The sequence below is a fragment of the Lepidothrix coronata genome, unplaced genomic scaffold (genome assembly GCF_001604755.1).
Source record: "Lepidothrix coronata isolate B3197 unplaced genomic scaffold, Lepidothrix_coronata-1.0 Scaffold10, whole genome shotgun sequence".
In the NCBI taxonomy this organism is placed as follows: Eukaryota; Metazoa; Chordata; class Aves; order Passeriformes; family Pipridae; genus Lepidothrix; species Lepidothrix coronata.
Genome location: NW_016690190.1, coordinates 7,567,032 through 7,582,766, shown reverse-complemented (window position 1 = coordinate 7,582,766; position 15,735 = coordinate 7,567,032). Strand labels below are relative to the sequence as shown.

Here is a 15,735-nt window from a genome sequence, read left to right as displayed (position 1 = left end):
AGATAGAGAAATAGAGACAGTTGGAATGCATTTTACTGTATGAAGAAGAGGAAGAGAAGGAGAGGGTGTCTACAGATAAAAAAATGAGTGTCCATGTGTGTGTGGGAGTAGCGGGGTGGAAGAATACTATTGGGGCTGGAAGAAATGGATTGCACATGTTGTTAAGAAGGGGCTGTAGATTTTTGCCAGAGTTGTTAACATTTTCTTGACTGCATGCCAAGGCTGGTGTATGCAAAAAATATGAAGCGAAGGAGACATTTTGTGAGAGAGAAATTGAGCACACATTTTTTCCGGGTTATGTGCAGGGGAATTAATGATCAGGGTTCTAATGCTCACCCTTGCCTGACTGTGTACTTCTGGCTCTGCAGCACTGAGCCTATTTCTGCTTCCTGAGTTCTCTTGTTTCCTGGGAAGGTGAGACTTGCTGTTGGAAAATGGGCATGATATATTCAGACTGCACTCATCATACAAATCTGCTTATCAGAGGGGGTGAGAAGACATGTTTGCTGCCGTAGATTTTTCACTGTTCTCAGCATCTTAATTTCTTTCTGTGTTTGTAAGGGCTTCTGCTTTTATGAACATCACCAGGTTTGAAAGCTTTTAATTAGGCCAAAAATACTTCCAGCCAAGGCATGCAGCCTAGAAAGGACTATTTCTAGAATTCTGTAAATCATAAAAGTTTCCTTTTTTTACTGCATGGTAATGTACACAGAGGATATTTTACAAGATAATTGATCAGATTCTGTGTTTTATATTGGTAACTAAGTGGTAGATTTTGTCTCGTGTCCCAGAGTAAATCCACTGACTCGGGCGCGTGATTTATGCTGGTGGGAAAGAGTTCACAATCTGGGCTCTATAGTTCATAACAAGGCACGGCAGCTGCCTTTGCTGCTCAGAAGGATTGGTTGCCAAATGTCTGACAAAGGCTTTCTGGAAGTGCAGATGGTAGCAACGACAGCCTGGAATTAACTCACTCTTTGCTATAAAGTTTGCAATATGTTATCAGCTCCGCTGGCTGTTTACTAATCCCTGACCACCAGACTCTCAGGGCGCTGATAACATTTTGATGTCCAGCATGTGCATTGAGAGGCTCAGCCCAAGCGTTTTGCTGCTGATGTACATACTACAACTTCTCAGTACTGCTGCAACTGCGTTGCTTCCAAGAGAATTAAGTGGCAGTAGGCTTAAGTATAATCTCTGTCATGGGTCTTGTCTCTGTGCAGAAGTTAGGAGATTTTGAAGTGGCTTCTTTTCATTCAGCTTGTTCCAAAAAAATCCGAGTAAGGATTGTCTGTGCCGGGCACTTCTCAATATTTAGCAGAGTTTAAAAATACAGCTTGGTGCACACGATGAAGTTAACCCAGAGCAGCTCAAATTGCAAAGGGTCATGAAAGACTCAACCAGAAATGCCCCTTCTGAGACTGACACAGCCCATAATGCCAGAGGCAAAAGTGCCTCTGAAGGAACCAGACCTGGTGCACTTCCCACTGCACACGCTGCTCCTGTGAGTGCCACCACGGCGTCGTTCAACCCAGAATTACTGACCAAGTGTTGGCTCTCTAGTCCTGTGTCCAGAGCTCTTGCCCATGTGTGCAGGTCAGGCCAGCAAACAGTGCTGTCCAGGTATGGACATGCAGTCTCTTTAATTCCCCTTGAGGCCCAAGGCCATTCTCCAAGCCCACCAAGACCAGCATGACATCCCTCATTCATTGCTGGTTGAGGCTGGGAGGCCTGAGATCGACTTCCATTCTGTATTTTCCAAGACGATGGTCTCTTTCACTCCCTCCCTCCACCCCGTCCTTCACAGCACTGTATTTTATATTACTGTAGCTCCATCTGCTTTGATGATATTATAACAGGAAGCTGGAGCTAGAGAAGGATGTCATTCTTTACCAGGGACAGGGAAAAACTGAGGTCCTGGATGAAATCCCTGTTATGTCAGGACCCTTTGCCACTCCTGACATGAGCAATACTCTAAATTCCTGCTAGCAGTTTGCCCCAACTTTATCAGGTCACCTTTGCGGTCATCACTCTTCTGAGCAAGAATGGCACAGTCCATTGCCAACAGCTGGGCTGCAGTGACAGTGCTGCAAATCCAGGGGTAACACAACAGGACTTCGATGGTTTGTGGCTGAAAGACCAGTGTGGCCTTGCCACAAGCATGTCCTTGAGGTCTGTTCCCAGTCCAGACTAGCCTGGCCACCTGTTCCAGGGTTTGGGGCTGCTTTCCTGGCCTCAGCTACAGTGAATTAGGGCTGAAAGGGTTCCCGCTCTGTTCCTCGCACTCCTTTGGTCTTAGTTTAGGGACTTTACTGGCCAGAATAGTTACCAGTCCTGGAGGTGGTCTGAGGTAGAAAGCATTTGCAGCTTCTCTCCTTACAACACAAACATTGATATTTTGCATGTTCCATCGGAAATGTCTAAGCCTTTGAAATTCGCCTCAGGAACAGGGTCTTCTTCTGCTCATCCCAAATCTCCTCAGGACTACTTGTTCCCTGTGACAGAGGCATTCTCCATTAGCAAAAAACGGGAGAGGCTTTTCTGTGCTTCTGCGGTGTGGGGTTCGCACAGAGGGACGGCAAATGGTGACAGAGCACAGCCAGGCAGCTCCTGGCTGAGGGCAGAGGTGCTGCCAGCCCCTGAAATGAGGAGTTTAGTTGATTAATTCAGTGTAAATCCAAAGTGAATACAAAACAAGGCACCATGCTGAAATCGTGCTCTCTGTGCTTTTGGATCTGTGTAAAATTAACCTAACCATGAGACCGACAGGTGGGTCCCACAGTCTGGGAGGATTTTAAGGGGCTGCCTCATGAGCACTGTTTTTCGAGAGTTCAGAAGAAAAGCACAAAAAAACCTACCGAGGACTCTGTACTGCAGGGAAGGGCTTGAATACCCATTATATTCACCCGGGAAGGGCTTTAGAGGGGAAATTGGGCTGGAGTTCCTGAGAGAAAAATCAGAGAAAATCATCCATTTTTTCTCCCTCTCATTTAATCCACATTGTTTAGACGGCAAGCTCCACCGGGTGGTGCCTGCTGCTGTCTGCGTGCTCTGGCAGCATCGGGGGGGAAGGAGACCATTGCTCCCAGCGAGGGTTCTACAGTGATGCAAATTACCCATCGGAATCATGGTGCCCTCTTGGTGCCTTCTTAACATACATTTGCTGATTAAAACCCATGATGCTGCATTTTTCTATAAATCTTCGGCGCTTCTGCTGCACGGGGTAAAGTGGGCGCCCTCTCCATCCGGAGGACCCTCTTCCCTGCTGGTCCCCACCCACCTCCCCCCGGCAGGGCTGCCTGTGGCTGTTGTGTGCGAGGGGGGCTGCGAAGTGAGGCTTTGTGCTCAGACCCGAAGCTGATGTAGAAACCATTTCTCATACGTGCTGTTGGCTGAGCTGCAGCCACCTCTGCCCTAGCAACAAAGCTCGGCGTTTCCATCGGCAGCATTCCCCTGTGTCCTACAGAGGCAGGAGCTGCCTTTGCTACCTCCAACTGCAGAAAATAATTGCCAGAAGGGCCCAAGGCGGCAGTTTCAGGCAAGACAGATTTTGCTGAACTCCTAGAAAGAATGCTCTTGCTTCTCGAGGGAGGCTTAATAAGGCAGTCCAGCTCCCCCTCATCCCCAAATTAGTTTGGAAGTCCCACAGAGTGTGACTGATGAGTGATGGAGCAGCTGCTCCCTGCCTCTGCGGTGGATGGCTCCCTCCAGGAGCCACTGCTGTGTCTGAGCTGGGTCTCTGCTGGTCCTTGAGAGCCATCATCTGCTTTCCTGTGGTCTCAGGCCAGATCTGTTTGCTGGCCGTGGTTTCTTAGTGTGACAAATATTCAGCCCCTCAAATTTCCTGCTGTGGGCTCGCTCTGAAGCATCAGAGGGCTCAGGAGGGATCAGCAGTTGATGAATCTGACCGTGGACACACAGGGTTCGCGCAGGGGCAGATCCCTTGGCACAGGCACTGAGGACCAGCCCAGTCACAGGTTTCAATGTTTAAAAAAGTGAACGAGGGCTGGGTTAGGCAGGAGGGACTTCATTAATGCTGCTGGTTCAGTCAGACCCCACTGCTCCTTTGAACAGAAGGGTACCAGTGCTCAAATGACCCTTCCTTCCGGGCAGGGGGTCCCTGGGGTACTGTGGCCACTGCAGTCCCACAGCTGTGGCTTGGGCATAACAGGGTCTGGGCTTGCTGGGGGAAGGCAAGTGGCAATATTGTGTGCATTTCTCACATAGACTGGTTTTCCCACACCACCTAGTGGGAGCAGGGATCACTGCCTGGCTGCATTGTGCAGCACCTCCTTCCCATTATTCTCTGGTAGGCACCTGCTCTTTGCCACTCTTGAGGGGGTAGCAGGCACACAGGGCTGCTCCTCCAGCCTGTGTCACCAGTTTTAAATGCTTCCATCTCAGTGCAGGCAGCTCCTGTGTGATGCTCTGCCCTTCACCCATCTCACCTTGTCTCCTTGCCCTCGCAGCTCACAAGCACAAGAAACATGACATGTTGCAGCCCTGTGACACCGAGTACCCCGTTTTCGTGTACGAGCCGGCCATCAAGGAGACCAACGGGCTGATTGAGTGTGGAGACTGCCAAAAGTAAGAACTGCAGCTTCCCTTTCATTTGAGGGGGGTCCCCCAGGGGGATGGCACACAAGCCTTGTCAAAGGGCCCCTTGGCGATGACAGCAACCTGAGGAGAGTCACCTGCTGCTTTGCCCATGGCGTGGCCACCACGGTATCTCCAGCTGTGGCTGCAGAGCAGAGCTAAACAGCTGTGCTGGACAGGGAGGAGATGAAGAGACCAGATTATTTGTTCTGGATAAAAGAGACAAAAATTTAGAACCATCTGTTAATAAGCAGAGGTAGCTGTAGAACGAAGAAAAGAGCATTCAAATATATATATATATATATTTCCATTCCACAGGTTTCAGAAAGGAACTTTTTCTGTTTTCTCATGTTTCTGGCAAAGGTTTTCTTAGAAAATTTTCCTTTTTGCAATGCTTTCGGCTTTCCTTTTCCTTTCTTTTTTTTTTCCTTTTACCCCTTTTCTGTTTTTCTACAGAAACAAACAAACAAAAAAAAGGCAGGGATGGGGGGAAAAAAAGAAGCGTGAAACTGAAAGAAATGAAAACAAGAGTCCACTGTTTTATTTTCCATTTTCATTTTAAGAGAAGGAAGAGTACAAAGTTAGATAGAAAAATCTTTGTGGAAAAAGGCTGTTTTCAGTGGCTCCATAGTGCCATCAGCAATCACGTGTGGAAAGGTGACAGAAAGATGAATTTCCACTGGTCCAGCTTTTCCTAACATGAGGCATCCAAACAGATCTGACTGGAATTCCCATTAAAAAAAAATAAAAATCCTACCTGGTCTGACTTCAGTCTTGGATCAACTGCAGGAAAGACTTAAAGGTTAGGAAAACAGCCTGTGCTAGTCAGCATGACTGTAGGAAAACCAGGCTTTGCCAAACATTGTTTCAGAAGAGATTGCAGATTTGGTGACAACAAGGTATTGTGTAGGGGCATTAAGCTCTGGGCAGATCCAGAGGAGCTGACTGCCCTAAATTGGCCTGTTAATATCTTGCTGCACAGATCTCTGCACCAACACAGCCTGGGACTGACCCCTCCTTGCTGGAGGCAGCACCTCACCAGCGTCACAGCAGCAGGTGCTGCATCCTGTCCTTCACAGTGCTCAGCTCCTTTGTAATTACAGGTGTGGTTGCAGCCTCTGGATCCCAGGTGCATCTCTTGTGCATCTTTTGTGCAGGTGTTTGGGAGAGACACACACACACCCTGTCACAGGCTCTGTGAAGCATTAGCTCAGGCATGCAGGCTTTCCTGATCCCGTTCCACAAGCCCAGGTAGTTCCTTGTGGAGTGAGGGTAGGCTGGGTGTTCCATGCTGGGGAAGAAGTTGGCTTGCAGATTAGTGCATGGAGCACCTCTGTCCTGGTTACTGAATTTGTTAAAGCCTGCTTGTCAAAGCTCCCAAAGCAGTCATTAGTGAAAAAGCCACTAATGAAATGGTCAGCTGCAGTGTGCAACCTTCAACACCTCTGAAAGGGAACACAGAGATCCCCGGGGGCTAGAGGGCAGCGAGACAAGGTAGTGAATAACCATGGAGACAGGGTGCTCCTCCAGCACAGCCAGGTTGGACAGTGCAGTGGGCACATCCTCACAAACCTGTATTTGTAATCCAGAAGCCCTCTCCCTTGGCCGAGCGGTGTTCAGCAGGACTGGGAGTGTACAGAACCACTGTAGCCCTGCCACCAGTGCAGGCACACTGAGCCCGACATCCCCAGCCTTCCCTGTGCCCAGCAGCTCCAGGACAGCTTGCCAGCTCCCTGCCAGCAAGCAGAGGGGGATGGCAGCGTGGGCAGCTCAGCCTTGCTTTGGGTGGCTGCAGCCTCTGTGCTGGTGAATGACACGTGATGGCTGCAAGGCATTGGGCAGGTTGCTGAGATGCCCAGACATGTACAGTACCTTGTGGTGGCACCGGCATCTGTGTGCTTGGACACGCACCCCATGTGACTGATGTGCACGTGCCAGTGCACAGACCCTCAGTCACAGGCACATGCAGCCTCGTGAGCACAGAGGCACATCCGAGCTGCCCACACACCCCCACGTGCACAGCACTCATGCAGAAAACCCTGCACTCAGCCAACACACGTCCTGCCCTCGTCCTGCCCTGCCCACTCAATGCCTGCACTGCCTGCCGGCTCAGCCCTCACGTGCACGTCCTCGGGCAAACGCTTCCATCCAGAGACATCACCACAGGCACGTGCCTGTGCTCGTCACCGCAAGTCACAGCCTGCTTGTCCGACAGGGAGGGGAAGGGGCAGGCGAAACTGTGGCTGCAAAGCAAAGCCGTGCGATTTTCGAGCATCGGTTGGTCGGTCCCATCACACCGATGTAACACAGGGTGCTGCTGGGATCCTCTATGTCTCTCTCCGCTGACATGAAATTTAGCAAAGCACTGCTCCTCGCAGGACCACATAATACAGACATCCTTGCATAGTATGAGCATACACATAAATGTATGTTAAATGGGCACTGACGTACCTCCAGACGAAACCAGGCTTTCTCAATGTCATCTGCTGTGATGTTCTGCCCCATCTTGTGTTGGGTTTGGTTGGTTGGTTGGGTTTTGGGTTCGATTTTGGCTTTTGTGCCTAGCACGGAGTTGTAAATGTGAGCCAGTTCAGTTTTCTGAGGCCAAAAGGGTGTGCCAGCGCCACTTCCCCCCCGTGTACATCTGCTCCCTGGGTCTCTCCTGCCTTCCATGACTGACATCCTGTTTCTGATGATCTCTGTTTTCTTTGCTGTGGTTCAGGCAATGCAGCTCTGGTGTTGTAGCTGGAAGGATGTGCTTTCTTTATCTGCTCTTCTCTTGCAGGATGTTTGTGGCACAGCAGATCGTCAGCAGTAATCTCCTGCTCCTCGTCACGGATGCTGTCTGTGATTGCAGCATCTTCCCACCTGTCCCAATGGACCCAAAAGAGGTCAAATATATCCTTCCACATCCAGCAGGGATGCACAGCTCCACAGGCCCCTTCATCTTCATATTTGCTAGGGTGGAAAATGCGCTTCTGGTGCAATTGCCGTGGGGGTAGAGGGTACAACCCAACTTGTGGGACAGCTTGGAAAAATCTCCAGCCCATGCAGGGTGACCTGCCTTTCCCTTGACCTCCCTGCTCTGTCTCTCAGGTCGTGCAGTTACACCTGTACAAACTTGCATCCGGGCCCTGTATCTCTGTGCTGTGTTCATCCCCTTTTTCCCTGCCTGCTGCTGCCGTTGTCCTTAACAGCCTCGCACATAACGCTTCAGTGAAGTGTGAACGGATGCGGTCCCAGAAGCTGCGACGGCGGCCGGACACCTGCCATGCATTCCACCCTGAGGTACCCCGGGGTAGCATGGGAGAGAGGGAGGGAGGGCACACAGCTGAATTTCACCGTGGGCATGCCTGTTACCCATGCACAAATGTCTTCTCCTGCACCCTCGCATCGGGTATATCACATGCCCATCCTGCTGGCTGGACCCAGACACAGCCATGTGAATCCCTGAGGGGCTTCCTAGCAGGAGGACCCTCCTACATTAATACCACCTGGGAAGGTCTTGAGCTCAGACACCAGAGGGTCAGGAGCAACCTCCCCCACCACTAGGAGCCGAGGAGGCAAGTGCAAACTTGCAGGCGGCTGCTCAAACCAGTCCCTTCCTTTGCCTCTTTCCTTTTGGCCACAGGCATTGCTCCCCTTCCCAAAGGTGACGGGTGGGATCCTTTCCCTCCACCTGCAGCCGCCCCGGCAGTGAGCAGGCTGACCCCTTCTCTCCCATCTCCCAGGAAAACGCCCAAGACTGTGGTGGCGCTGCTGAGATCTCCGTCTCGCCGACGCTGCTGCTCCTGCCGCTGGTGCTGCTCCTGCGGTGACCCCGCCTGCCACGCGTCTTACACGGCACAGACCCGGGGGGACGGAGCTGCCACCGGCCGGAGCGGTGGGACGGGAGGAGATGGGAATGCAACCCACTCTGGGACACCCCCTGCGACTCCCTGGTGTGTCCTTCACACAAGGTCCATCACGGTGCCCACGGTGGAAGCTGCTCCCTCCTTGAAAACCTGTCAGCAAAAGGCCTGTGCGAGAACCAGCAGGGTCAGATCCTGGCACGGCACCTCCCGAGTGGCTCCTTCCAGCCCTCGGGAAGGCCGAGGTCATCAGCACGGCCAGCATTTCACCTGACTCCCACGGAGCCACTTGGGGTACAGGGGGCAGAGGGCCCAGAGGGGCAGATCTGGACTTAGGAGAGCAGCAGGGGCAGCGAACAGTGTCTGCCTGTCCCTCAGTGGGAGCCACCAGGACTTTGAGCACCCGGGTCTGGAGCAGCCCAGGCACAGCCCTGCCAGAACAGGGCCCTTAGTGGTTCCCAGCAGAGAGGCAGCATCTCCTGGTCTTGGGGGTGGTCCTCAGCCATGACCCCGGGGGTAGGACACGGCGCCTGACCTGAACTGCACCAACTTAACATGCAGCTGGACAATGGGAGGTAGCACTGCTTGACTAGTTAGCTGCAGCTATGCCAACTCTGCCAAGGAGAACCCTCCTAACCCTGCTAGAACAGCATCCAGATTCTTGTCTAGATGTGGACTTACCTCTGGGAAAGGGGTTTTGTATGACCCACCAAAAAAGAAGGTATGTTTCCTGCTACCTGCTATCTTCAGTGCAGAAGCAGCTACAAAACAGGCACTTTTCCCCTTGGAGCAGCACTGCCCTGCTCACTGCAGCTGCCCTTGGGTGTTCCCTGCCCTGAGCCTGGCATTCCTGGCTGCTGGGCATGGGCCATTTCTTACAGAGCTTTATGGACAACGGGTGGGGAGCACCCATGTTTCTTTTTTTTTTTTTTGTATGAACTGCTCCATACCATCTCATTAAAAACAAATATATGACATATTCTAAATAGATACTACAGCTTCAGCATGTTTGGTGGTAATCACAGCCCTACACTACACCCCAGAAACCTGTGGGGACAGGGTGTGGGTGGCAGGACTCAGCTGCAGTGGCCTGGCCATCAGGGACTTGCCAGCAACTCACAGGGGCGCCAGGAAGTGCTCCTGATCACTGTGCTGCTGTTTTTTGCTGGAGCTACAGGAAGAAGAGCCTCTGGCCATGCAGCACACTGTGAACCCGCTGGCTGCACCCACAGCCCTCTGTCACTCTGAGGAGAGGTGGGGGTCCCAGCACTGGCAGAGAATGTACCAGGGGTGGGGATGCCACAGCCTATGGCTACAGATGAAACAGGGGCTCTCCTTGAGCTCTGCCCCCTCCCCATCTGTAGCCACCCCAGCACCCATGGGTAAGCCATGGTGGCCCCAGGGGAGCAGGCTGGTAGACCAGCAAAGCAGAACCTTGCCCTGGCCTCCTCTGCCAGGTGGGCCCCTTTGGGAGCCTCCTGCACCACTCCAGGCCCCCAGAGCACCAAGTGGCTCATCCCAGAAAGCTTCCACCTCCTTCAGGACAAGGGCCCACACCCTCCTCACTCATTGCCTGATGAGCACTGCCCACAACACTGTCCTGCACATGTGCCTGCCATGGGGACCTGTGGGGCTCCTCTCCAAGCCCAACAGGCCACCCACTTCCACAGCCACCGCCACCAGGGCTGGACTCGTGCAGCTGCTGCAAAGAGGAGTTTTCTGGGAAAGGGTTTTATCCTCATGCCAGGTCTGTTCCCTTTCCTGCACAAGCAGGAGCCCACAAATACACCTCAGGTGTGCTAGGGACAGTATGGATGCTGTCCCTCTTTGTCACCCATCTCACCTGACACGAAGGGCACAGTATCAGTCACAACCAGGTCCTGCTGGAGACTTTTCAGGACCTCAGAGGTCCTGCTGTGGGGGTTTTGCCTTGCTGGAGGCGGTGTTACAGCAAAGAGAGGAACGACTGCAGTACTGGAAGTAAAACTGGAGAGGGAGATGGTCTCCAGGCTTCAGATGCAGTGACCTTATCAGAGCCAGAAGCAGCCAAGGAAGATGAAGGCAGCACAGAGGGAAAAGGGGCTGCTGTCAAGGCCGAGGAACCAGGAGCTGTTCACAGATGGAGGAGCCACTGGCTCAGGGCATCCCCCGCCGGCTGGCACAGTTCCCCCAGCTCCACGTGCCTGCCCTCCCAGGGCACCACTCTCAAGGATGACCTTCCTGTCAGAAAGGATTAGCAGTCCCATATCCACTCAGCTTAAAGAGGATATATAAATACACATTGCCCCGCTGCATATGAACCATTCTTGATTTCAGGTGCATAAATCCAAAATAAACATGAGCCCTGTAAGATACCTGCACTGAGAGAGTGAAGATGTGAAGTACACCTGGTTTAGTTGGCTCAGCGAGTTTGTGCATAGGTTGTAAGTGGAGGGAATGGGACAGGGGTGAGAACTGGATTATTTCTTAAGCTGAGAAATAAGGGCAAAGGTTTGCCCTGACTTAAAACTCAACCACACACCAGGAATCAGGCTGTGGAGTCACTCACCCCGATGGCACACCACAGTGGGCAGCAGGACAGACGTCTTCCCCTGCTCCAGCGCTGGGGTGCACGTGGCTAAAGGAAAAGGTGCTGTTCCCAAAGCTGCTGGTGCTTCCCAGTGCACCCTCAAGCAGCAGGGGCCAGGCTGTGGGCTTGGCTGGCCAGTTCAGATGGGCCCTGCCAGGCCAGGCAGTGGATGCCAAGCACTCACCTCAGCCTGTGTGACCCCAGTGCCACAGATCACAACCCACCCGCCTGTGCAGCCTCCTCCAGCCCTCACAGGGTCAAACAGGATGGCAACTAAAGGCCAGGCATGTCTCCAGAGGGAAGTGGCTCCTGCTTCTGTACATGAGGTTTGTGTTAGCTGTTTATTAGGAGGCAAACAGAGCCCTTCCCACAGTGCTGCTGATCCACAGTGGGATGAGCTGCACCTAGGTGTTGTCTGAGCCTTGGAAGGCAAATGGCTTCTTTTATTATTTTTTTTTTTTTTTGGCAGCAAAGCAGACCATAAGCAAACCTACCCATTTCTGGTCTCCAACGTGGGGTTAAGCAAATTCCATTTCATGCTCTGACAGAGATAGTGACTCATGGCCCTACAGCGAGAGAAAAATCCCCAGGAAGAGCAGCTGCCCTAGCTCCCAACTTCTTCAGCCATGTGCTGGGCACAGCAGATGAAAATAGGTCAGCAAAAGCAAACAGTGAGCTGAGACCAGAGGATCTGACCAGCAGCAGAGCAGCTGTGAGAGGAGCCGTCTCTTACTTCCGGCTGAGCAGCACCCCACTGCCATCCTGGTACAGCACATAAATCACAGCTGTCCCTCCTGCAAGACCCTGTCCATCCCTGTAAGCACACAAAGTGTAGGCATCAGGGTTTATTCTGTCAGGGCAAGACTGGAGGGAAGAAAGCTCACAAGTGGTGCTCTGCAGCCAGGGGTGTCCATCAGACCCACCCAGCCACATCTGGCTGCCACACGGACCAGGGGCTTCACAAGCCCTAAATCTGCAGCCAATTTCCTCACAGGCAGGGGGACAGGGAGCTGGGAAGGGACCTGAATTCTCTTCATTGCACTCCTTGCAGGCTTCAGAAACACCCCGCTGCAGGCTGAGGTAACCCTGGATCTCCCCCAAACACTGCGGTGGGCAGTGAGGGCGTCCGAGCCGCAGGCAGGGACACACACCTTGCACGGTGTTGCGCACACGTGCCCTCCCTTGACTCATGCCTTGGGACACAGCAGGCTCATGACTAGACCTTCAAGTGTGGCCAGACAGGGATGACTTCACCCTACAAAATAGTAGGAAAATCAGCCCTGGATTTACAGCAGCTGTTTGCAGTTGAGATCGGGCACAAAAGCAGGCTGGCCTGAGTTGGCTTATACTTAGAGCCTGGCACATCCCAGGCTAGGGATAGCAGCAGTCCTAGTGAGGAGCTGCATGCTCCAAGTGGGTTAAGGTTGCCCATCTCTGCCATAGTGAAGAATCAGTACCACAGTCTTCCTTGGTTTTATGCACACCTCAAACTCGAGCCCCACAGAGTACTTTCCAGGATCCTTTTTCAGCTGATAAAGCCCACTGGCACCATCAGAACGGAAACCCTGGGCTCTCTCAGGCCTCTGCTTGTAGGGGAGGGGGCTGAGGGCAGCCTGAAGCAGCACACTTTTGTGCTAAGTGGGGAAGAAGCATCAAATTCCCATGTGATGAACGACTCCATCACCAGCCAGGCCCTCACTGAGGGCGGTGGCTGCTCCTGTCCCCCTTGGGCGTTAGGGAGCTCTCCTGTTTCCCAGGCCTCTGCCACAGCTACAGGTTTCCCTACACCACCTCTGCCTACCCCTGACAGGAGCCTTTACACCTTCTGTGGCTCAGGCAAACCTCTCTGTCACTGCCTCCCGTGACCTCAGCCGCAGCCACGCGGCTCCTCATCAGCGCGTGATGCCAAAGGTAATGGCCCCACTCGAACGCCACCAAGCACGTTTCTTCAGCAAATACCTCCCAGGCCCTGCAGGAAATTTCATCAGCTCTTCCTGCTTTGCTTGCTGCTGCTGCCTCAAATTTTGGGAGCCCTGGCACCCTGCCTTTCCCCAGGCAGGCCCCTGCTGGCAGCAAGCAAGGGCTGGGCACCAAGCCCTGTCTTTATACCTGTTTGGCTCCTCCAGGGCCAGGCAGCTGCTGCTGTCCTTTCCACCAGCATTATGAGGAGCAGCGCCTGCGTTGCACAGGGATGTGCACGGGTGCTTCCTCAGCCCTCCTCAAACTGCAGGGATAGTGGCAGGGGGCTGCCAGCCTTCTTGGAGGCCACCATTGCACCAAGGGTTTGTCTCATAGGCGGCAGGAAAAGGGACAGGGAGCTGCTGGGGAAGCCCCCACACCAGTGACAGTGGGTGTGCTGACAGTGTAAGTCACACACTGGCCAAAGCCCCAGGCTGCTCTTGCTTCTCTGAGTTTCAGCCAGCAGTGACTTTCTTCAGGCCCTGGCAGCAGGGCCAGAGCATGCTGTCACCCCCTCCTGCCCGGCCCTGAGGGACACAGTATTGCTTTAAAAGCTGGCAGGAGGCTCCCTGGCAAAGGCAGCAACCCCAGCCTGGCTGCCCCTGCAGACAGCAGGGTGGGGGAGCTGAGCCAGAGCCAGGGCAGAGCCCCAAGCTGGCCACAGTGGCCAGGAGCCGGCAAGGAGGTGGTGGCAGCAGCTGCTCTCTCCCGGGGGGATGGCTTCCTGTCCCAGCAGCAGATGCCACCCCACATTCCCAGTCTGCCTGTGCCACAGCGAGCAGCTCTGGCCGCCCACCGGCCCCGCAGCCTGGCCTCAGACACAGGGAACAGCTCCTGCAGCCCGGGGGAGCTTGGCTTCAGCCACGCCAAGGCAAACCCCAAACCACAGGCACAGGTTCGGCACAGTTGGAGGTGAAAGCAAAGACAGCTACTGGAAGTGGCTGGGGTGTCATTTGCCTCTGTAAGGGAAACACACCATTGCTCTGGGAACCCAGCCAGGCCAATGATTTTCCCATCTCATTTACAACTAGACTGGTTCAGATTTTACGCCAACTGTGAAGTGCCTCCGTGCCCTGTTGTACCACTACAGAGATGAGGCTGCTAACAAAAACAGAATCATGGTGAATCTCCAGTGAAAACATCTCTCAGCTCAGAAACAGTAATATCTCAGTTGTTTAAACATGAATTTTACCAGAGAAAGGCAAAGGTAAAGCTCCTGGAAATACCAGGAAATTTCTTCACTATGAGCGTGGTGAGACACTGGCACAGGTTGCCCAGAGAAGTTGTGGATGCCCCATCCCTGAAAGTGCTCAAGCCCAGGCTGGATGGGGCTTTGAGCAGCCTGGTCTGGTAGAAAGTGCCCTTTGCTTATGGCAGGGGGTTAGAACGAGATGATCTTTAAAGGTCCCTTCCAACCCAAGCCATTCTGTGATTCTACAATAAGACCAAGCTGGAAAACCATCCCCCTGCACACACACGGGGCGCTAGGCTCGCATCCCACCATCCCTCCCCAAGGAACTTACCTTCCCAGCAGTGGTGAACAAGGAACTGGTTGCACTGCAATCCACTTGCAGCAGCTGCCCACATGATGTTTGGCAGTTTCCTCCAGCATTTTTCCTACTTTGCTCATCGTTAAAGTAGCTGAAGATGATCAGGTGGGACACGCTCGATGCTGCTGTGAGCTCAAGGCCAGTATTTTTCCTTCCAGAACAATACACACCTAGGAATTAACACATGTCCTCTCCAAGGAGCTGATCTTTTTAAGAAACTTCACTGAAACCACATCAGTGCTCAGCACTCCTGGAAATCAGCCTGGAGAGCTTCAGCTTGGGCAACCCAGACAGACACAAAAGCCCTGAGGAGAAGGAGGGTTTAGTCCAAACAAGTTGCTTTGATGCCACACAGGAGGCAGGGTTAAAAAAAAGGGAAAAAGAACTCAGTTTTGCAGGGAAGCCTCAAATAGCTTCAACCAAACTGAACTCAGCTCCTCCATCCTAATCATATGCTTCATTTACTTCCAGCTCCTTAAAAAGTTAGGCAATGGCCTTAGACACTCACCTTGATTGCAGCACTTTAATCCGTACTCAGGATACTTGGCAACCAATGAAGCAAGTGATTCTTGGGAGAGGGTAGAGCATGACCACAACTACATGCAGAGGAGGTAGGACACACAATTTTAGCCTGCCCAGAAGACTTTTAAGTATCACTCTGCTTTCTGAAAAGAGAATAAGCCTAATTCACATTCAAACGTGGAAGCTACTTTTAGTGACATTTGTGTGAAATCTGATGCCAACATTCTCCACCATTCCTTGAATTTGCTTTTCATAAAAAAAGAAAATAAAACAATAATACTCCATCCTGAGACCTCAAGCCGTCGAGGTCATTTACAAGAGCTGTCTCTCTTACAAAGTCACTGCAAAACACGTATCCTGAGTCAAGCAACTGACAAAAACCACAGCTCAGCTGCGGATGCCCAGACTTGGTGTGAGCCAACACAAGAGGAGGATTAGGCGTATCTTGCCCAGGCAGTTCCCAGATGTTTGCTGACAGCTGAGGAACAGCAATGACAGAGCAGAAGGCAGTCTGGCACAGGGTTGTTCTGGTCAGCACCAGCCCCACTCCCTTCCCAGACAAACCCCCCTCCCTCCCGCTCCTGCCAGTCCCTAAGCCTGCATACCAGGAGAAGATGGTCAATCCTTTATAGGGGGTGCAGGATAGGAGGCATTTCCTTTACATGAAGAATTTGAATCCACGTCTCCT

The 15,735-nt window shown here is 52.6% G+C and overlaps 1 protein-coding gene across 1 annotated transcript in view; it reads left to right on the top strand.

Moving 5' to 3' along the window:
- The window catches only part of CACNA2D4 (calcium voltage-gated channel auxiliary subunit alpha2delta 4), a 130,575-nt gene extending 122,102 nt beyond the window's left edge, over positions 1 to 8,473 (top strand). The window contains exons 35-38 of the mRNA XM_017804608.1: positions 4,470 to 4,587; positions 7,382 to 7,494; positions 7,802 to 7,884; positions 8,328 to 8,473. Of these exons, the coding sequence (XP_017660097.1) occupies positions 4,470 to 4,587; positions 7,382 to 7,494; positions 7,802 to 7,884; positions 8,328 to 8,414 (401 nt within the window). The 3' untranslated portion in view covers positions 8,415 to 8,473. The remainder of the gene's footprint in view (positions 1 to 4,469; positions 4,588 to 7,381; positions 7,495 to 7,801; positions 7,885 to 8,327) is intronic.
- Positions 8,474 to 15,735: the final 7,262 nt, after the last annotated feature.